General features: G+C 39.1%; 4 protein-coding genes across 4 annotated transcripts; 1 reads left to right on the top strand and 3 right to left on the bottom strand.

Annotated features, from left to right (window-relative positions):
* Nucleotides 1–7,714: 7,714 nt before the first annotated feature.
* On the bottom strand, nucleotides 7,715–9,339 carry LOC133309395 (uncharacterized). Its single transcript, XM_061510153.1, has 2 exons — nucleotides 9,199–9,339; nucleotides 7,715–8,116 (listed from the first exon to the last, which is right to left on the bottom strand). The coding sequence occupies exons 1-2, from the start codon at nucleotides 9,337–9,339 to the stop codon at nucleotides 7,715–7,717; spliced, it is 543 nt and encodes a 180-aa protein (XP_061366137.1).
* Nucleotides 9,340–10,830: 1,491 nt separating this feature from the next.
* Nucleotides 10,831–12,985, top strand: LOC133309389 (large ribosomal subunit protein eL6-like). Its single transcript, XM_061510148.1, has 4 exons — nucleotides 10,831–11,117; nucleotides 11,653–11,759; nucleotides 12,315–12,496; nucleotides 12,591–12,985. The coding sequence occupies exons 1-4, from the start codon at nucleotides 10,858–10,860 to the stop codon at nucleotides 12,744–12,746; spliced, it is 705 nt and encodes a 234-aa protein (XP_061366132.1). The 5' UTR covers nucleotides 10,831–10,857; the 3' UTR covers nucleotides 12,747–12,985.
* Nucleotides 12,986–17,312: 4,327 nt separating this feature from the next.
* On the bottom strand, nucleotides 17,313–18,104 carry LOC133309393 (uncharacterized). Its single transcript, XM_061510152.1, has one exon. It carries the CDS (start codon nucleotides 18,102–18,104, stop codon nucleotides 17,313–17,315), a length of 792 nt encoding a protein of 263 aa, XP_061366136.1.
* A 916-nt stretch (nucleotides 18,105–19,020) lies between these two features.
* On the bottom strand, nucleotides 19,021–22,260 carry LOC133309390 (FT-interacting protein 1-like). Its single transcript, XM_061510149.1, has one exon. It carries the CDS (start codon nucleotides 22,258–22,260, stop codon nucleotides 19,021–19,023), a length of 3,240 nt encoding a protein of 1,079 aa, XP_061366133.1.
* Between the last annotated feature and the right edge of the window lie 1,069 nt (nucleotides 22,261–23,329).

Below are 23,329 nucleotides of genomic sequence, written 5' to 3'. Positions count from 1 at the left end.
AAAATTAGAGAAGAAGAGTTACAAAATTAAGGAAGAAATGGGGCTATATATATGTGTGTGGCACCTCATTAACTTAAGACTAGGTCAAATCAGCGCCCTCATCAAATCTCACTCTTATTGGGTAATTTCCTTAATTTTATTCAATCAATCCAATTGATTAGTTTCCATAATTTCAGTCAATTCATTTAATTAATTGGTTTTTTTAATTTTATCCAATCAATCCAATTGATTTATTTTCCAAAATTCAGCCAATTAATTAGTTTCCTTAATTTTGGTCAATCAGTCTAATCGATTGGTTTTCAATCAATCTAATTGATTGATTTCCTTTATTTTCTCCATCTTCATTAAATCTAATTTAATTCGAAATTCAAAATTAGAATTTAAATTAATTTTATTTAAATTCAAATTTCAAATTCAAAATTCGAAATTAGAATTCAAATTATTTAAATTCAAATTTCAAATTCGAAATTCAAAATTAGAATTCAAATTAATTTTATTAATTTAAGATTTAAATTAATTAGGTTACATCATGGATTAAGTTCAACTTGACCCATGATGCCACTTACTCTCTTTTGACCTAATATGTGGGCTTTTCCAACTTAGGCCCATTATGCCTTATTAGGCCCAAACCACATATGCTTGAATTTAAGAAAACTTAAGGTGTTTGTGTGCGACCCATCAGGCCCAACATAGCCATTGACATAAATGGGCTTGGGCCCATTAGGCCAAATCCGTCTTATGACAACACAGAGCACTAGCAATGCTTTGTTATCCTAGAGCTAGTTGAGTTCATCGAATGATCAACCTGTTATACCTATTTGGTTACCGTATGAATTGTCTTTTTGTCTCGGTTATCTGTCCTATTGAACTAGGTCAAGGAAAACGTATCAACCCCTGCGATCTAGGGTTAGCTTTTGCTGAAATAGGGAATCTTCATTTACAGACTCTAAAGAGCGTGCCATCTCATGACTCCTTTACTATGAATAGACTCCCGAGTCCTGTAAATGTCATCCTGGTTTCACCGATCTATGAATAACATAATCTCTCACAGAGATTGACGAATTTCTTCAGCTTGTCACACTAGCCCTAAGTCCTTAGGGCATGTCCAAGAGTATACCTACGAGTCTCCATATTTCAGGCAAACAAGGTATATAATCAAAGCAAGCCTTCCAGAGCACAGGTCTATATGACAAGTCAGGTCTAAGGAAAGACACACCCAAAATAATAAGAGACATTACCTATTGATACTATCTGTGAGATTTTCTTATAGTGTCTCTTTATGAGTCAATTCAGTGCGAGCTATTCTCCAATAGGTCCACCCACGAGTCATCTAAGACATCTCCATGTCTGTAGCTCACGAGGATTCTACCTTGCATCTCCATGCAAGTAGCTGAGAATCCCAAGCTACCATATGGGCATTACTACCCCATATGAATGAACACTGAAGTTGCTCTATTACACAAGGTAACAGGTAGTAGCCCGTTTTGCATATGAAAATTTGGAATTGCACCAATGACGCATTTGGCAAGAGTTACCCTTCCTGCAAAGGATAGACTTTGACTCTTCCAACCATCAAGTTTCTTTCTGATCCGGTCCACTATTTCAGAATAATTAAGTTTTGTGTCACGACTTTGTCGAATAAATGAACCAAGGTACCGACCAATACTGCTCATACGTTTGAAACTTGTAAGAGTTGAAATTGAATCAACTACACCTTTGCCCGTGTTGGGCGAAAAATATATAGTCGACTTTGGAATATTGATGCTCTGACCAGACATACTGCAAAATAGGTTCAAACATTCGATAATTATTTGAGCTTCCTCCATCGAAGCATCTGAAAAGAAGATAATGTCATCTACAAACATTAGGTGGGAAACTCAAGGATCACACCTACTCACTCTGATAGGTTTCCAACTCCCATTGTCGAATCCCTCTTTCAGGAAAAATTGTTCCGGTAAGACCCCCATTGATGAGCACTCTAGACCTGTTCGTCGTAATTGAAGCCATAATGAAATCAATCATCCAATGAGGAAGTTGGATCTCTAAAATAACCTTGTGAATGAAAGACCAGCTAATTTTATCATATGCTTTCTCAAGGTCTATTTTAACAGCCATAATACCTTTCTTTCCTTTTAACTTTGACATTGTGTGAATGACTTTTTTCGCAACAATAATATTATCCTGTAAGTTTCTATTTGGGACAAAGCTAGCTTGATTTGCAGAAATCAGAATCTCTATTGCTTCCTTGAGTCTTCCCACTATAACTTTACTCATACCTTTGTAAATTACATTACACAAAGAAATAGGTCTGAATTGGGAAACATATATACACTGGCTTATTGGTCTTGGGTATTAGGGTAATCAGCGTACCATTTATGTCAACAATGGATTGTGGATGCTCTAAATAAGATTTGAAAGCAGTACAAATTTGATCACCCACCAGATTCTAGTTTTTCCTAAAAATGCAGTTGTGTAACCATTTTCTCCAGGTGTTTTAGAGACTTTCGTTGGAATAAGGCTTGTCTTATTTCTTCTTTAGACACATCAGCCCCTATTCTCCTCACTACATCATTTTGCATTGTAGGCCAGCTAGTGGCCACCCAAGCATGCTGAGGGAAGTCTTCTTTAAAAAGGTTTCTGAAGAAATCACAAATTAAATTTTCCAGCCCTTCTACTTCATGAATCCAAGTACAACTATCCTTTTTAAGTTCAACAATTTTTTCTTGTTTCCGTCTTATAATGGTTTTAGTGTGATAGTACCTGGAATTCCTATCACCATGGTTAATCCAATCCGCCCTAGATTTCTCAAACCAAAGGAGTTCCTCTTGATTGAGTACCTCTTCAAGATTAACTTTGATTTTTTCCACTTTCTGAAGATAGACTTTATTCTGATAAAAAATGGCTCTTTGAATACCTTCAAGTCTATTCAGCAGTTTGTTCTTTCTACGCTTTATATTACCGAAAACCTTTTCATTCCAGTCCTTAATGCATGGAGTAAGCATTTTCAGACTTTCAGAAATTTTTCCTTGCACATGCCAGTTATCCTTTAGAAATTGGTCAACAGCTCATGGTCTTGCCAGAAAGAATGAAACTGAAAGGGCCTTTCCTTCCAATCTTCCTTGATAGGATTCAAAGATACAAGTAAAGAGCTATGATCACTGTTGATCCTAGGAAGAATTTTGACATGTCCTTCCTCAAAAGAAGTTCTCCATCTAGCGTTGCTATAAGCTCTGTCAAGTCTCATAAAAACTCTATCCATGTTCAGGAAGCAGGGGCCTCTCCATGTGAATTTAGCTCCAGATCAATCATCTTCAAATCTGTGAGAAGTGAGGTATGTTAGTATATGGATGTCCTAGAGACAATCTTTTGATTAGATTAGGACATATGTGGACCTTTTATATTGTTGCAAATAAATAAAAGCACTCTTTATCCTGTTTCATATTTTGTCTCAATATTATTGTTAATATTTTATATGAGTAACTGGATAAACCCCTTGGAATAAAACAGGTATCTACTGAGTATCTGTGATGAGATCACGATCATGAGGATTCTAGGATACCGCATGTTTATTCCTAATTTTATGTTCCTAGTCTAGAGACACTGAGAATGGGGATCAGTGATCTCGGGTAAGACTAGCACGACTTATCTACTTGTATTTGGATACAAGGTAAAGACCTCATGTGCTATAGATATGGAGATGTCTTAGCTAAAGTCGTGGGTGGACCTATAAGGGTATAGCTCGCACTGAACAGACCCACAAAGAGACTCTATGAGGAAATCTCACAAATAGTATCATTAGAGTAGTCTCTTTATATTTGGGTATGTCTTTCCTTAGACCAGAAGTTATTACCTAGACTGTGTTCAAGAAGGCATGCATTGTTGGGCTTGTCCTGAAAGAGCACAGGGCTAGGGTGATAAGCTGAAGGAATTCGTCAAATCTCTGTGAGAGATTAGGTTATCTGTAAACCGGAGAAATCGGGATGACATTTACTGGGACTCGAGAATCTATGCATAGTAAAAGAGATCATGAGATGATCTACCTTTAGAGTCAGTAAATTGAAGATTCCCTATTTCGAATAAAGCCTACCCTAAACCGCAAGGGTTGATACATTTCCTTACCCTAGGTTTAATGGAATTTAACCGAGACGAAAGAAAATATATACGGTAACCAAATATGTATAATAGGATGATCAAGTCATTAATCTAACTAGTTCTGGGGCAAGAAAGCATTGTCAGTGCTCTGTGTTGTCATTAAATGGGTTGTGGGCTTGTTGGGCCCGAGCCCATTTATGTCAGTGGCTATGTTGGACCTAATGGGTCACACACTAACACCTTATTGTCATGATGATCTAGCATTAAAGGTATTGGGCCTAATAATGGTTGTTAGCCCAAGAAGAAGTTTGGAAGCCCACCTAAAAAGGAAAAGGGCGCATGGATCATGTAATGGGCTTGGATGGTCCAAGACATTACTAATTAATTTAATTAGTTAAATTAATTATCAAATATTTAAATTTTGAATTTTGAATTTGAATTTTGAAATTGGAATTTAGAATTTGAATTTTGAAATTCGAATTTTGAATTGAAATTTGAATTTGAATTTTGAATTTTGAATTTAAATGTTTGAACGTTTGAATTTAAATGTTTGAATTTGAATTTGAATTGGCTATGAAAAGTTGTTTCATAACAAAAGGATAAGATAAGATCTTGTTGGAACAAATCCCTTATATCAAGAGGAGATCTTTGGAGATCACCAAGGGATGTTTGGGGCGCTGATTTTGTGTGATTATAAGTGTCATCTAGTCAACCAAATAAGCTCCAATCAGATTTGGTTGGTTAAGAGAATCAGTGAGTGAGTTGGTTCAAATTTGAATGCAACTGCTCAACGTATCTGGACCGTTTCTGGGGCTGAAGGAGGCACACATATGGCTGGCCATATGATGGCCATTAGATCTGAATTTTGACTAGGTTAAGACCTAGTCTCATGAGGATTCAAAGGTAGGTTGTTGGAAATTTTGAATTGCAACAACTCCACCTTTTTCTCCCTCTTTGTGCGCCACCTCAATCAGTTTTTTAAGTGAAAAATCTGATTGCATTATGACTCTCTCATCACACTCTTGTGCACCAACTTGGGTAGGTTCTCCTTAGGGTTTTTCACAAAACACCTAGCCAATTCTACTCCATTCTATGCACCACTTTTGTGATGTTTTCTTGCTGAAAATATCACTCTTCTAAACACATTTACCTTACCTCCTCCTTCACCTATTGAGCGCATAGCAAGCCTCTTTGTGGTGATCAATTGGTGGTTCTTCAAGAAAGAGTTCTTACATCTTGACGTGGGTGATGAGGATCAACGTTAGAGGGTTTGAACCCTTCAAACCTGACATTGATTAACTTAGAGTTCGAATCACAAACAAAGGTAACATCTTGTTGTCTTAAATCATGAATCTTGATTGCATGTGTGATTCCGCTTGAGAAAAAAATTTGTTTTTCCCTCTCACATGCATTGGGCTTCAAGGCCATTTTACTTTCAAGGTAAACTTGTTACATCTGTTTACATCAACTGGGGCTCCTCCCCGCTTTTCATATGGGGTTGCTATCTCATTGAAATCACCCACTATCAACCAGGGGTCGTCCAACACTACAGATATGTGTCGAAGGTCCTGCCAAACGTTGCGTCTTACCTATTCTCTTGGGCTGGCATAAATAAAAGTGCAAATAAAAGCATCCTTGTCAGGAAAACAAATTCACAAGTGTATCGTTTGCAAGGATTTTTCCATCAACGTAACTGTACAATTATTTCCACTGTTGTAAAACCCGGCCCGACTCGGCCGAGTCGACCCGGAACCCGGTGAACCGGTCATCAGACCGGTTCGGGTTAAGCATTGGACCAGTCATGCATCGACCCGGTCAAACCCGGCGACCAGGTCGGGTCATGCATTTAAAAAAAAAAATCAAAATTGTTTCATCTTATCAAAAAAATGTAAATCTCATTTTAAAAACTTTTTGTAATTTTATTTGCTAGTATACTCTTCTACAATGACCTTTTAGTTTCCAATACTGAAGGAATTTGTGGAATAATAAATTAGAGAATGTGAAATATGTCATTTTAATTTAGTTGAATTTGAAAACTATGAGTTCAATGTCATTGAGAGGTATGTTTATGAGAATTCTGAGTTGCAATTTAAATTGACATAGTAATAGCATGCACTTTTATTTATTTTTGCTTCATGTTTTTTAGCTTATTTAATGAACCTTGTTTAATTCATTTTAGATATAGAGAATATAATTAAATTTATATGTTCATATTTATATATATTTTTATATATCTATATATATATATCCGGATCAACCGGTCCAACCAGTGACCCACCGGTCCGACCAGTGACCCAGTACCCCGACCGGGTCGATGCCCAGATCGAGTTTAACGATACTGATTATTTCTATTCCACATTACCCAGATGCCGCCCATGAATCTTTGGTCATCCTCTACTGTGCATTCACTATAACTAATTCTTCTGATAATGTTCTTTGCTTTCATTCCGCTAACTCGAGGTTCAAATATAGTAGTCATGTCCACCTTATACTTTCTGATCATCCTAGACAATGTTCCACCAAATCTCTTTTTTGCTGCTCCACGGCAGTTCCAAGCAATCATAGACATAAATGCCTTATTGGGGGTAGGATTTCAGGTTCCCTACGGACCTTAAATTCTCCTCATGGCTTCTAATGTCAATCACTCCTATATCAACTTTCATTTGGTGTGCTTTAACTGAATGTTTCAAAATGTTTTGAGACATACCCATGCTTGGATCAGGGCCTTGGGATTATCTAACCCATTATCATTGTTGGAATAATTTTTAGGAATTTGATCAGTATCCATGCCTTCGTTATTCCCATGTTGTATTTCTCCTTGTTTCTCCACTTACGTCTGCTTTGGTCCTAAAATCTGGATTTTGGCTTTTTCTCGTTCTTGCTGACTGAGCTTTATCTCCCTAGGGTTCACTACTTTGCGGATTGGTGAAGCATTTTTTGTTGCTAAGGAAGAGGTTGAAGGGGCCCCATTAAGAGTAAACCTATCTGAATGTTCCTCCAATGTAACACGAGATTGGACCTCGCGATTTTTGCGGTGGGCTCCCTTGATTTCAGCTCCATGAGATCTTCTCGCTTTCATATTAATTGTCCCATTATTTTCCTCCATGATTTGAGCATGTGTGGGCTCCATTGTGATTTTCTCCACTTCAGCGTGATTTGATTCCTCATAATTCGCTAAAGCATTAAATGATGAATTTGAAACATTAGCAATAGTATCTAGACGTTTAGATTGTAATAATTGCTCCCCCTGATCAAGCCTAAAACCTCATTTATCAGTTATCGGTGATCGTGCTTCCTCCCCAACAGCTTGGTTTCTAGGGCGACGTTGACGGTTCACCACCATCTAAGGACCAAGGCCATCCTGGTTTGCTATGGCTGATACACATCGAGCCTCTTCACTTTTTTGAGGATCATTTACTGCATTATGATGTTGTAACAAGTTTGGGCAATATTCTTTGTTATGCCCGTATTTATCACAATTGAAGCAAATGAGCCCTTAGACCTTCATACTCTATCTTCTTCAACATCCCTTCCAAGACACACTCTCCCTTCAATAAATCCTTGCAAAATGACCTCTTGCATGAGCATCCGTTGCTCTATCGATCTTTATCAATTTTCCAATCTAATTCCCCACTCGACGAAAAAATGCCTCATCGTAAAATTCCAAAGGGATATCTGGTAATCGTATCCATGATGCTATCTTCGAGATGCCCTCAGCATTAGGCCTGAAAGCTTGTACCCATTTTCTTAATGACAAGTAGTTCCCTAAAACCCAAGGGCCTTCATTCAGAGCGAAATCCATATCCACGCCATTACTAAATTGCTCCACATAAAACTCATTCCCGATATCAATGATATTCACTCTTCCCTTCCTTGCCCAGAAGGACTCAATCTTTTTCTTCATAAATGTAACTCCAGTAGTTCGTCCCAAAAGCTTCACAATCAAGGCTTTCTCCCAAACTATGTACATCCATCTCCTTGCCTTATGTGTACAAGAAAAATGAGTCTTTCCGTCATCCTCTTCCTACATCTTTATGTCCCCCAAATTCACGTCTTCTTATTCTGCTGGTTCTCCTTGGATATGCTCTTTATCAGGCAGGCATTTCATCGCTCTCCCAATCATTATTTTTGCTGTTATGACGCATTAGTGTTTCCTTCCATGATCGTCGGGGTTCCTCCTGAATCCAAATCCAAGCCTCCTCTCTAGGCAACATCAAAACATTATGAGAAAACTGGTTTCCATGATCCTTCATACGCTTATTGCGGCGTTGCAAGAGATATTTTTCCTCTGAAGATTTCTTCGGAGCTTTCTCCATAATTATTTTTAGAGGGATCTTTGAGTATACTATTGTGCTTATTGATAAAGGTGTGCATGATAATCTTCCCGAAATCATTTTTTTTTTAATTTCTGCTCCTTGGTAAAATCGATTTATTTTTTTGTTCCCGGGATGAACCGATTTATTTTTTGTGCTGGGTAACAAAAAAAAAAGAATCAAAAAATTTCTAGTTTTTTGTTCCTGGGCACAGAATGAGAAACATTTATCTCTCTCAATTACTCTCCACCACTACCATCTTCACCACCACCGCCACCATCCTGATACGACCATCGCTACCATCATCGTACCACCACCACCACCACCTCCACGTCACCACCACTGTAATTACCACCACTACCATCACTGTCACCACCAATATCATTACTACCGTCACCAACCACCACCACCACTACCATCACTATCACCACCATTATCACTACCACCGTCACAACCACCACCATCGTAGCCACTGCCATCACCACCACCACCACCACGCCACCCCTATTACCACCATCGCCGATGTCGCCACCACCATTACCACCACCACAACACCACTGCCACCGCCGCCACCATGTCATCTCCATCACCATCGTCGTAGACACTACTGTCACTACCACTACCACAGCCACCACCATTACCCCTATCACCGCCGCCACCACTACCATTATTATGTCACTGCCACCACTACACCACCGCCACCGCCTCCACCATGTCATCATCATCACCATCGTCGCAGCTACTGCCATCACCACCACCACCATTATCGTCGCAGCCACTATGGCATCATTACCTCCACTCCTGCTGCCACCACTACCATTATCATGCCATTGCCACTGCCACTGCCACCACCACCATCGCCATCATCACTGTGGTCACTGTTGTCACCACTACCATCACCGTCACCACGATTATCAACCATCACCACCACCATCGCTGCAGCTACTACTGTTACCATCACCACACCACTACCACCACCATGCCACCATTACCACCGTCGCCGCCATCGGCACCATGCCATCACCACCATTGCCATCACCTCCACCACCACCACCACAACGCCACTACTACAACCACCACCACCACCACACCATATGAAAAGAAAAGTGATGATTCGAAAAAAATTTATGCTTAATATGAATGATTTTTTATTCTATTATTTGTTGTGTTATCAAACACAAGTCTCATTCTCGAAATAAAAATAAAACATGTTATCAAACATATATTTTTTTTCTCAAAAATTGTTCTAAGGCACTAAAATAGAAAAGAATTGTTTCTTTTTAGAAACAGTGTCAGAGAACAGAATAGTTGCTATGTACACCCTAAAAGTTTTAAAAGAAAAAAAAAATGATTCTACCAAAAAACAGTTTAACCTCATTAAAAAAGGACAAACTTTTGCTTTTTTTTTTTCTCAGTATGATACATGTTTTTTAAATATAATTAAGAATGGGCAGTTATAATTATTACTAAATTTTTTTATATCTTTTATTACTAAATTAATCGTCGTTGATTACTGTCTATCTAACAGTTATAATTTATTGAGAATTATTAATTAATTAATAAATATACTCAATAAATTGTATCCGTTAGATTAGCGAAAATCAATGATAATTAATTTGGTAATGAAAATTGTAAATTTTTTTAGTAATAAATATAACCTCGAATTCAATGATGTTATCAACCATTTCAATGCAATATCATAACTGACTTTGAACTTGTCAACAAAATATTCGAAAAATGTCATGAATTTATTAACCATAACGTCAGCAATTACTATACCAAAAATGTAACCAAACTAATTAAATGAAGATGACAATACATAGCTATGTTACACCGACATCGACACGGGACATGAGATACGACACAGATATGACACGATACTCCGACACGTTAATTCTAAAAAATGTTAAATTTCGACACGTTAGAACACATTTTGATATTATATAATATTTTTAATTTATGTAATGTATATTATATTTAGTATTCAATAATTTAACAAAAAAATAAAGTTAAAATTATTATACCCATCAATTTTGCAAAGAAACATGATATATTCCAAATGTTTATATTAAACTCAATAAAATCACAATCGTAATATAACGAATTTAATAGTTGAAACTTAAAATGCAACGCAACGTAACATTTGAACTTTTTTTGAGTCTTTGCAATAAGTATTGGAGTGTCGAGAAGTGTCGGAGTGTCAAAAAGTGTCGGACACGACACGTCAGAATTTTTGAAGTGTCAGTGTTGCATAGATATATACCGTGCATTATAATTAAATTCAAATTAATTTTTTAAAAAATTTACGGAACGGGCTCGGCTTGGGCGTGTGAGGCGAGGATCCTCAATCCTTTGGGTAAGCCCAGCCCAGCTCTTACATATATATACTACACGGTGCGTTTCGAGTTCACATAAGTAGGGTTAGGGTTTTGCAGCATTGGCAGCAGAAGCAATGGCGCCGAAGAAGCCGAGAAACTCAAGGGTGACGAGGAACCCTGATCTAATAAGGGGAATTGGCAAGTACTCGAGGTCCCAGATGTACCACAAGAGGGGCATCTGGGCCATTAAGGCCAAAAACGGCGGCGTTTTCCCTCGTCACGATCCTAATCCCAAGCCCGAAGCTACGGCTGAGAAGCCACCGAAGTTTTACCCCGCCGACGATGTGAAGAAGCCACTCGTCAACAAGCGGAAGCCAAAACCCACAAAACTCCGGTGATTAGTTTAACTCTATCTATCACATTTATAAGAATCTCTCTGTGTTTGTGTGTTTTATGTTATTTTATTTTTAGTTTCTAATTTGATTCGTTAGCTAGGAGGGATTTTTTGTTTATTTTTTAATTTTTAGCTTTAATGAGGTGCAGACTAGGATAAGTCATGTCATTGCTAGATGTTAACTGATAAATGAACCCTTATGTGCTTGTGTGTTTGTCATATAAATTTAATTTGATTGTTTGATATGCTAGCTATGCTGGGTGTTTATTGTTGTGTTTTGTTTTTTGGTACTTTTTGATTGAGTGGTTTTTTTGTTAGAAATTGTAATAGAATAGTTGCTTTTGTGTGTTTTACCCCCGCTGTCAGCCTGGGATTTGGCACGAGGTGTAGATTGGGATGAGCAATGTCAATGTTTAAATGTTGAATGATAAAATGGAATTTTCTCCACTTAAAATTTCCCGTCCTGTCTTGTTTTATTATTGCTTTTTTTATGGGGGCAAATGGGGTCTTAAATTGGGTTTGCTTTTGTCTTCAGGGCTAGCATTACTCCAGGGACAGTGCTGATTCTGCTTGCAGGGAGGTTTAAAGGAAAGAGGGTTGTTTTCCTGAAGCAGCTTCCATCCGGGTTGCTTCTTGTCACAGGTGTGTGTATGTGATGAGATTAATTTCTGCTTAACTAGTTTTTGTTAACATTGTTTGCTCTAGTATGTCTCCTCGTTTTACTTTTGATAAATAATTAGCATACATTTGCTGCTTTTTATGTTTGCTTGCTTTTTCAAAATAATTAGTATGTGTTTGGATTAGCATATTTTGGTGTTAAAAGAACTTTTATTTGGCTGATTCCCGACAGAGCTTTCCTTGGTGCATGTTTGTAAAACTTAATTTTTGGAAATAATTTCTTTATTTTTTCCCAAAAGTTCTCTTGGTAAAATTTTGGTTGTAAGCTGTTTTGAATAATAAGCTTAATCTAATCCCACAGTTAATCTTGTGTTCTTTCAGACCATTTTCCTTTTTGCAAATGCTAGTGGTTGTGTCATTGGATGTGTTTTGGGGTATATTTTCATTTTAGATTTAGTTATAATATTGATGAATCAATCTCTACATCCTCAATTAATGGCTCTCGCTATTTCATCCCGGGACTACGTTCTTTAGTTATCTTTGGTCTTTATTCTCATGTTGTTGTCTTTGCCATTTAAGGTCCCTTTAAGATCAATGGGGTTCCACTGAGAAGGGTGAACCAATCGTATGTCATTGGTACATCTACCAAGGTGGATATCTCTGGTTTTAATGTTGATAAATTCGATGACAAGTACTTTGCTAAGGAAGCAGAGAAAAAGAAAAAGAAGGGAGAAGGGGAGTTCTTTGAGGCAGAAAAGGAGGTTGGTTTGTCAGTCTTTTGTTTTATTGATGATTTTACAAGTTATTTCAGATGCTTCTGAGATGCTGATTTGTGTTATCTTTTTCCCAATGTAGGAGAAAAATGTGCTTCCCCAAGAAAAAAAAGATGACCAAAAAACTGTGGACACTGCTTTGTTAAAAGCCATTGAGAGTGTTCCGGACATGAGGTCTTACTTGGGTGCCAGGTTTTCGTTGAAGGCAGGAATGAAGCCTCATGAGCTAGTCTTCTAGAGTGACAAAGTTATTTTCCTTATTCAGTTTTTGTTGAACTTGTTCCTAATAGTTGTACTGTTATGCATTCGTTGGAAATGAAAACATTGTGCAAGGCTTTTTACTTCCAGTTTTGGTCTTAATAGTTTTATTATTTGTACCTTAATTAGCCCCCCTTCCCCCCCCCCCAAAAAAAACCGTAGATATTTAAATTCATACTAATGCATTATATGCTATGTGATGCTTGCTCCGTGATTTTGTAGTAAAATTATGTCTTAATGTTGAGCTTTTTGGCCATTGCCTTGCATTGTTGTATATTTTTGGAGGATACTATTTGGGCCAGACGGGTGGTCTGGGTCTTGTTTCTGGTTCTAGCGGCAGTGTTGCGATGGCTACTGGTATTCTTTTTGGAATGTAATTGGTAATGAAGCCTCGTGAGCTAGTCTTCTTGAGACAAAGTTATTTTCCTTATTCAGTTTTTGTTGAACTTGTTCCTAGGGGGGTTCGCTGTTTGGATTGGATTGGTTTTAGAAGCTAAAATTATCCGATCCAATTCTTTTGGTTTGATCATGCAATCATACATTTGATTTGTATTTTTTTTTTTTAAATTCAATTCAATTCAATTTTTTTGGGTTTGGATTGGATCGGTTTTAGATTGTTTGAAAATTCAAAAATTTGTTGCATAATTATTGTGCAAATAACATCTTTTGTATAGGTTTTATAATTTTTTTTTTTGAAATACAAAAGCATCAGTAAACAATAATATAGTTATAGTTTTTTGTTGATGAGATGTGATTAAGTTTTTTTTTTGGTTTAGTTGATGGGTTAATGAGTTTTGGATTTAAATTTTTTTGGATTATGATTGGGGAAAGATCCAAGTAGGTAGAGAGGAATTAATATATTGGATTTGATTGGTTTTCATCAATCAATTCAAAAACTGATCAAATCCGATTAAAATTAGTGATTTTTTTTTTGGTTTTCAGTTTGTTTTCGGTCCGGTCATTACGATTTGAATTGGTTGATAAAGATCTCTACTTGTTCCTAATAATTGTGCTGTTATTTATGCATTCGTTGGTAATGAAACATTGTGCAAGGCTTTTTTACTTCCAGTTTTTTTACTTCCAGTTTTGGTCTTAATAGTTTTATTATTATTATTATTATTATTAGTACAATAAGGGGCAAAAGCCCAAAACAAAACAAAACTACATTAGCAAATCGCCAGCATCCAAAGCTAGCCACTGTCCCAATCCGCTGGGAACTTCTTGGTGGATCACCAGGTTGTCCTCGTTGGCTTCAACATGGAGCGCAAGCCAGTCAGCACTGTTGTTTCTTCCTATCTTACCATGCACAAATTGCACAACCCATTCCTCCAAGCACCAAGTCTTGATGCAGTTCACCATTTGGGTATTGTATCGATTGCCATCACTCGATAAAGCATTAATCACCAACGCTAAATCGCACTCGACAATCAGGTGATGTGCCCTACTGTCCCAAGCAAATTGGAGACCTATATGAATAGCCCACAGCTCTGCCATCAACGAACTACAAATGCCAATCTTATAGGTGAATCCTCTAATCCATTGTCCTCTGTCATCTCTAATCATACCGCCACAAGTAGCAAAGCTATGGTTTGACTTCACCGCCCCATCTACATTAAGCTTCCACCAACCCAGAGGAGGGGGTTGCCACCTTTCTGCCGCAGTAGAAACCGGAAAGCAGAGTTGAGGTTTCAAGTGCCCCATTGCCTCTCTTTTTTCAGCAATAAACTTTGAAATAGTGAGGACTGGATCAAAGGGTCTACTGTAGAGAGGATCATGTACCTCATTATTTCTCCATACCCAAAGGTGCCAGATAGTGGTGGAAAAAATGTCCATCCAGCTCATAGCTTGATAGTGAATCCAGCCTTTAGTGATGTTCTTCCTGATCCACTCAGAGGCGTTCAAAGAGAAGAAGTTATCCTGCCTACCCCCGCGAGCCAGGCATTCCAAATGGGCCTAGCCTTCTTACAGTCTCTCAGAACATGGATTATATCTTCTTCTTCTGGAGATAGCCATAGTATGATAATACTTTGTATTTCGATCCCCATCCCTGATCCAAACCATTCTGGATTTGTGATACCAGAGTTTTTCTTCCATGTCCAGCGTCTTCTCCAGCTCCCACTTTAGCTCAGATTCTAACCCTTCTAAGAAATAGTTAGATCCCTCAGCCAACTTGCGTTGAATTCCAGATATTCTCCTGAGGATGATATCCTTATTCCTCGAGTTATTACCAAAATTGGAGGAGTTCCACTCACTCAGGATAGGGGCGAGAGCCTCCAGGTTCTTACTCGTCTCTATACCATTATTCCAATTTTCGTTGAGCACTTTCGAGAAAAGAGGATGCTCGAGCCAAGCTGGAAAGAAACGAAAGGGCCTATCTTCCCACTTATCGTTCTCAGCCAACAAATTTATAAGCAAAGGATTGTGGTCTGTAAAGAACCTTGGGATACACCACCCCAAAAGCTAGCTCAAAGGGTGGGAGTGCCCAAGGCCTTATAAACCTCACATTAGTTGCCCATACAACCAATGTGAGACTATATTTCTCAACACGCCCCCTCACACGAGAGCCCACTGGGCTTGAAGAGTGGACAATGCAACAAGCCCAGCCTACCTGTGCTAAGAAACGCCACAAGAGAAAGTGGGGGACGGCGAGGCTCTCATACCATGTAAAGAACCAATTCAACCCAAAACTTATAAACCTCACATTAGTTGCCCATACAACCAATGTGGGACTATTTTTCTCAACATGGTCAGACAACACTCTAGGCAAAATTCTCACTCTAGCTTCATCATAGTTAGTTCTCCAAGAGGGCGACGCCAAAACTCTTTCCAATCTCTTGAAAACTCGATCCAGATGCGCAAATTTGGGACCTCTCCAAGTAAAGGTTGGGCCCGAGGCACCCAAGTCAATTAGCCTACAATCATCCATCATTACCAAACATAGAGCACCTGTTTATATCAATCGGTGCCCCCTTTCTTCTCAAACCTGGAAAGCACCTCATTGAAGTCACCAGCCAGCATCCAAGGATCCTGAACCTGATTCTCGAAATTATGAAGTTCTTCCCAAAGCAACTTCCTACACTCAAAGTTGGGAGAGGCATAAATAGCAGAGAAAATGAAGCTCTCACCATTGTTCCAAACAATTATCACATGTACACACTGAGTACTTTTTTCAATTAGGTTCACTGAGAACAAAGGATTATTCCACAATATCCAAATTCCTCCAGAGAAACCTCTTGCTTCTTCAATACAGCAATTACCAAAGCCCAGGCTGCGAATAGCTTTAGCCGCTCTAGCCCCACTAACACGGGTCTCCAGAAGAACAACAATATCAATTCTATGCTTTCTGATATAAGTAGCATTCCTTTGAGGCGTTTCTTACCCGCACCTCTACAATTCCTCATTAAACAGAATTAGGAGCGTGGCAGTGTTGTAAGGAACTGCCAGTCCCATCGATGTCATTCCCAATAGGGTTACACTCCATAAGCAAAGGAATCCCAATATTAGGGTCCCTATTCTCAGAAAGAGAAATCTTCATAGTTCTTGGCTTATCATAGCCACCATCCTTGATTCCCCTGTTACTCCTTTCTTGGACTGCCGGATCCTTCGAAGCAGAAATTCCCCTCTTCGCTCTAACATGGAAGAAATCACTCTTTCCAGAGCTTGCTCCTTCTGCTCCTTAGTCATGGAGTTCATCACTTGTAACACTTCCTTGTCTTCCTCTCTATTTTCTTTCTTTTCCGTTTCAGGTTTTAGCTTCGAAGGACTTTCCCCCGTCTTGGTATCTTTAGAGTTAGCTCCAATGGGCTTTGAGTCCCGAGCAGCACTTCCTTTGGGCCTACTTCGAGAAGGCCCTTTAACTTTTTTATTTTGCTCAACTTTCATCAAAGCTGGGCCCCCCATTCCGGCCTTTTTGAGACTTGGCCCCACAGATCTGTCGACAGTCCTATCAGCAGACGCTGACACCCCTTTAGTACCTTTTGCCTCAGGTATAGAAGTCAACTTGTTCCCCACTCCTACTACCTGCTCCCCTTTCGTAGCCCCCAGCCTGCATATCTGCTCTTCTGTCACACCCGCAGCGAACTGGAAATTCGAGTCCTCTCCGGTCTCCTCCTCTCTAACACCTTTTCCTTCTCTGTCTCCGGCCACCACAGCTAGCTCTTCCTTTCTACTATCAAACGCAGGAGTGATCAAGGGGGACTGACTTGAGTTTACTACCTCTGGCTCCTCTTTGGACTACCATCCAAGAGCCAAAGGCCTCAGCTTTATCAACACCCGCCATTACTTCCGGTCTAACAACAGCAGTTTGCTTCTCCCCGCTTCCAGAACAAAACCCTTCAGTACTAGCACTCTGGATACCTCCTATGCAAGCTTTTTGCCTATGACCATACATTCCGCATTTAAAACAAATTAAATGGAGTCCTTCATAAGCCACCTACAGGGTCTTCCCTAACACCTCGAACTGTGAAATGAAACTCTTTCTCAGATTTATTTCGACACAGATTCGGGCATACCTTTCCTTTTCTGTATACTCCCCTTCTCCACTATCCTATTTTCTCAGTGAGTTCCTATCAATCTTTAAGGTCCTTCCGAATAGGTTCCCAATCCTCCAGAGGTGTTGGCTTGTGTAAAATTCCAGCGGTAACCCAGGGATTCTCATCCAAACTGCCAATCTTCTCAATTTCTCATCAAAGGGATCAAAAATGCGTCTCCACCTTTGAACAGTCACATAATGCTCAGCAACCACCCATGGGCCTTCATGCAAGACATGATGATAATCATTCCCATCATGTAGGTTAACCAGAATATAACCATTTTCCAAATCTATGACTTCGAACCTTCCTTTCAGACTCCATTGCCTCAGTAGTCTTGATATGAGAAATCTATTACTGATTTTCCTCCCTAAAAGCTTTATAATCAGAGCACTTCGCCATTTCTTGCAATCTTCTTTATGTTGAGCCATAGAGAAGTGATAAACCGGACAAAAAGGGTTCTTCTGTTCCACCGGGACTTCCTCCTCCATTCTACCAAAGTCATCCTCTTCTTTTCTTTGGATCGACATCCAGTCATCCTCGTCGTTTCCACCTTCATCATCTTCTCCATTGAGTTGCAGCACTATATCCTTGTAGGAGACCAACTTCTTGCCGTCTACTGGAGAGTATGAACTCTCACTATTTAGGGGATCTTTTCTGCCAGATGGCTTTTCTCCTTCCTCGTTCAGTTCCTCCTCGTTCATCTCATCGCCCATATGCGAGTCTTCTACTCCGTTTTCTTTTGCCTTTTTTACACTGCGTTCCAGAAGATCTTCCACCTCCCTCTCGCTCGCTCTCCTAGTCTCCATCAATAGTTTTATTATTTGTACCTTAATTAAACCCCCCCCCCCCTTCCCAAAAAAAAAAAACAAAAAATCGTTGATATTTAAATTCATACTAATGCATTATATGCTATGTGATGCTTGCTCCGTGATTTTGTATTAAAATTATGTCTTAATGTTGAGCTTTTCGGCCATTGCCTTGCATTGTTGTATATTTTTTGGAGGATACTATTTGGGCCAGACGGGTGGTCTGGGCCTTGTTTCTGGTTCTAGCGGCAGTGTTGCGATGGCTACTGGTATTCTTTTTGGAATGTAATTTTTTTTTTTTTAGTATATATTTTGGAATGTAATTGGGTATAAGGATAAAGTTTTTAAAGTGTAATAGGGGTTTATCTATTCTTGAATTAAAATTACTCTAGTTTACACGGCATTTGCAATTTTCATTAACCGTGAATGTACCTTCCCTTCGCCAGTTTTCATAAGAGACTTTCTCACTTAAATATCATTTTTCCGTAACTGGGATGGGTTCTCTTCTCTAATGTTTTTTGGAATCCTGCATCTGCTCATTTTTCTTTAGTCTTTTTGTAGCTATTGTTAGACAGACATGTCCAGCTATTATAGTCTCTATAAACCAAATATATTGAATTCTTTTTTGGTGTGCTTTTCATTTGTTTGATTTACTTGTATGTCAAACTTAAAACTACCGGTGCCATTGATATTGTCTGTAAGTTTACAGAACTGGCAAAAATATGATACGTATAGCCTCCATGACAATGTTTTTTACAAAGGATGAATTCAGTGATAATCATAATCTGGCATCTAAAATTTATCCCAAGTAACATTCTGCGAAGATTAATCTTGAACAGCATGAATGCTAAGAAGTTGCAAAGATGTACAACAGGAAATTAATACAATTATTCAACATGAAGTGTGAAACTATGTATCAAAGCATGCTATCTGTTCGAGCTGGTAGCCTCTTGAAGAAATTGCTGGGTACAGAAGGCAGCTTGCTGCGAAACCTTGGATGCCTCAAATAATACAAACCTGTTACCAAAGCCACTACTCTTGGTGGTGTTGCATAGAGAATCACAGCTGAACAAAAGCTGAACACTAAGAAGAGGCTAGTAGCTCTGGTGTCTCTCCAGCTCAAAAGAGACTGAAATCTTTCTCCTTGTGTAGCTATGTCCCCAACAACTGTTTGTATCCTACCTGCTACACTTCTAAGCCTGTCATACCTCATTCTTACCACATCATGCGATCTAGAAGTTGGGAATGTGTCAAACTCTTCATCAAGTTCATCTGGGTGAACTGCTTCTGCCCATGAGAGTTTAGTATCCATGTGAGGTGGGTGTCTAGGACGGAACCTATAGTTCCACATGCCAATCAAGAACATGTAGAGAAAGAGAGTTGGAAGTACCAATTCTGGGTACCAAATCAATATCAGAAAAAGAATGTGAACTACAACTGATGTGATGGGATTCTTCCAATGGCAAACTTGGCTAAACCATTGCCCCATTGTGATTATGCTAGAGAAAAGTGACATGATACGAAAGAAGTTAGCTTTGCTTCTTCTCATGCTCCACATGTGGGAATCAACATCCAACATGTACTCCACCACCTCCTTCCTGAGGGGAGGTTCAGCTCTGCCCAGCCTCACAGCTACAATATTCATGGCTTGGTACCTTAAATTGTCTACTTGATTAACTGTGAAAGGATGTAAGTAATGCATCTTGGGCAATAAGGATTGCCCATAAATATAAACCATATTAGCTACTGAGAGGGTAGTGAACCTCACTGCTAGCTGAAGCTCACCCATCTTCTTAACACCATGTGGGTGCAAAGCAAGAAGTGGGTAAGAATGTGTGTAAATTCTCTGAGTTTCCATTGTTGAGAGTCTAATCCTTACCTTTCCAATTCGTACATCCCGGTCTCCACTGCCACCAGAGCCTTTTTCCCCTCCACCTAAATGGCAATTGTCAAAAACCCCCAGTGTTATTACAGTGCAAGGATCATAAACCTCCCATGTGTATTGCTCATTCCATTTGGGACTAAAAGTGTCAAGAATTGTTCTTGTTCTGACCCATTTCTGGCCATACTTGGCAACACAATATGCATCTGTGCTGCCACGACCATCCTTCATCTTCATTGGGAGAAGCCCTTGTGCTCCTAAGATGCCTACTTCAAGTATCCCAATAGGCTGCTTCCATAGCTGTCTAGCAGTTGGTCTTTGGTCACTTGTGTACAAAGTGGATTCATCCAGAACATGGTATCCACCTTCAAGGCAAATTCTCAGGTGAATCCTGGTGGAAAATTTAAGCTCCTTCCTCCTATCAGCTTCTAGCATTCCAAAACCAAATTTCTCAAGATTGAACCAACGAGAATGAACTGGCCGGTGGTCTAGCCGCTTCTCAAAGAGCGTCAATGGTAAGATTATCTTCCCAAGTACCTCATCTTTTGAAGGGTTCACACGGTCCTCCACAGTTATTGTCAATTGCTCCTCAAATGGTTCAGCAGCCACAAAAACAAAATCTTCATTCCAAATTGGTGTAGTTGTTCTACTTGGACATAGCTTGGTTGTTAGTACTTGGCTTCCCATCTGAGCTTTCACAAAAACCGCTGGCAGGCGACTTCTGTCACTTGGTATCACATCTTGTGCTTCAATGACATTGACCCTTAGATACCACAGTTTTGGTGACACATAAACCTTTGATCTGATGTTGAAAACACCCTCCCCATACACAGTGGCAGCATCTGAATGCCAAGCATCTGAGAAAGCTTCATCAGCTTGAGTTCCCATCCAAACTGCAAGCATAATATCACCCCTAACTTTCCCTTCTCCTCTTCGTTCCTCAAGTCTGTACCACTGAGGAGCCAGTGGACTGTCTGGTGGAACTCTGGTTGGAACCTCATTGAGATCAAAAACCACCCTTCCAAGATATTCATCTCTGCCCATCATTTCTTTATCTTTCACAATGACTTCTAAAACAGAAGATTGAATTCTGTCTTTGGAGAAAGCATAGACTTGGTTCCACTCTGGGTTTGATTTCTTCTCAAAGTGCTTTGTTCTTCCTTTGTAGTTCCCCAACTTCACTTCCACGTAAGGATCGCTGCTTGAAGTGAGAGTGCTTAGAGGAAGATCTCTGGCTTTCACTACCCGAACATACAAATAGAACAACTGCTCAACAAGGTCATATGTGCTTGTGGATCTTTCACCACCACTCATCCACCCTCTTCCTCCATAAGCTCCACCATTAGGCCACCGCTCCCCTAGTTGTGGATTGGTGTCCTTCAGATTGTAGTCTTCATCATGGCTACTAGGATGGACTTGAGGGTTAACTGAGTGCTGGCTACTGGGATGAACTTGGGGGTTAACTGAGTGCATTGTGACTGGAGTACCTCGTTGTCGTCTCTTTATTGAAATCATTGGCTGCTGGAGAACTTGGTGTTTGTGTAGTTGTTGAGTTATCTCTAGGACAGGTTCTTTGCTTTCCTTCTTTGGATATTGATCAGTATTAATCCCACTAAACTTACCTGTTGCAGGGGGGAAGTTTGTCACTGAAGTTGAATATACTTCTTCTGCTTCTTCTGTGGTTGCTTTTGAGGTGTAAAATTCAGGACCTTCAGCTTTGGGTTCAGCTTCTAATGTTTTGTCAGTAAGGTCTAAATTTTCTGTGGTTGAGGGAGTACAATGAGGAATATTAGTAGTTGTAGACTCTGGTAGTTGTGGCGAAGTTGAAGGTGAGAGTTTTTCTAATTCTGAAGGAAAAAAGGAAGAGATAGCTTTGGGTTTAGACTGGGATGCAATATAGATTTTCAGGCCAATTTCACCCTTCGCAGAAAAGAAAAACCACTTGTTCTCTAGTGGGTAAGTTTGATAAACTTCTTGACCTTCCTTAACTAGAATAGAACAAGGAATTCTTACCCTTCCGAGGAAGTTTCGGCTGGGAATAGGTCTCCTCCTCTCATGGTAGACTGAGACTTCAATAGTTTGGTGATGGTAAGGTTTGGTTGAATCTAAATGGAAGAACAGTTTGTGATTCCAAGTGGGGTTGAGGTTCTTTGGGACAGTTCTGGTTCGGCTTAGTTGGTTTTCAAAGTCTACTTCCACAAATGGACTTGCTGATCCCTCACCGTCTTTGGGCATAAGATCATGAGCATCAATAACCTCCACTACCAGCTTCATATCCTTTTCTTCCTGAAGCTAAAGCTTAAGTGGTTATCCACAAGTAACCTAATATTCGCTTCTGAAGCAACAAAATTATACTTATGAAAGCAAAAGATAGAAAACGTAGTAATGGTTGTCTCACTTTCTTACACACTAGAAGCTCTTAAAACTACTTGGGTTTAAGAAAGGAATAATTTGATGAAGAAGCTGCATGAGCTTTTAGTAAATCAATATGGGAAAGCAGAAAAGGATGGAGGGAAAGCTTCATGTTGATCTAACGTAAAGCTGGGAAATTCTTTTGGTAATGAAGGTTGTAATTGTTTCAGTTTTATCTTCAATGATTATAAAATATGAATAAACTAGTCTGAACCATGGAATGCTAAATGGTAAACAATAATGCAGAATTTGGATTTGCTTTTTCTTATCTGTCCAAAGCTGATTAATCCCAGTTAGTAACCTTGAAGGAACAAACGTGGATTGGTTCTTAACTCATTCATGAGGCATAAGGATCTCGTGTGTGTGTTAATATAATATAGTTACTTAATGAAGAGGGTTTTTGTCTAAAGGGATTAGTTCAAAGGATAAGTTATTTCTTCTATGTGCAGCAATGCCAAAGTGAAGATAAAGTGTGTAAATAGGGAGTGAAAGGTAGATTTGAAGCTGCAAGAAAGCAAAGGCAATTTAACTCAAGGGCTTGTGACCTTGCGCAAAGATGCTTTCCTTGTATATTATAATTTTCATTTACTTTTTAGGGTCAGCCTTTCTTCGTAGCAGTAAGGTTTGTTCTTGAGATTAGAAGGTTGCGAATTCGAGTTCGAGAAACTAACCCTTTATAAAAATATTAGGGTAAGGGTTTTATAAAATCTATCTCACCCCTATCCTTGGGGTCAGAGAGTATTGTAGTTTGAATTCCGACAAATTTTTCTTAAATTGTTGGTAGTGTATTATTTATTTATTTACTAACCAGCTCAATTCTTGCTAAAGGTTGTTCAGATGGTGCTTTCTTCTTCTTCTTTTTTATAGAATGGTCAAATGGTGCTTTGGTGTCAATATGCTACGATCCTAGTCAGCAAAAAATTTAGAAAAG

The sequence above is a fragment of the Gastrolobium bilobum genome, unplaced genomic scaffold, assembly GCF_033153095.1.
Source record: "Gastrolobium bilobum isolate Gb01-03AN ecotype WA unplaced genomic scaffold, APGP_CSIRO_Gbil_v1 utg36184, whole genome shotgun sequence".
Classification (NCBI taxonomy): Eukaryota; Viridiplantae; Streptophyta; class Magnoliopsida; order Fabales; family Fabaceae; genus Gastrolobium; species Gastrolobium bilobum.
This window is presented reverse-complemented; position numbering and strand designations above follow the sequence as displayed.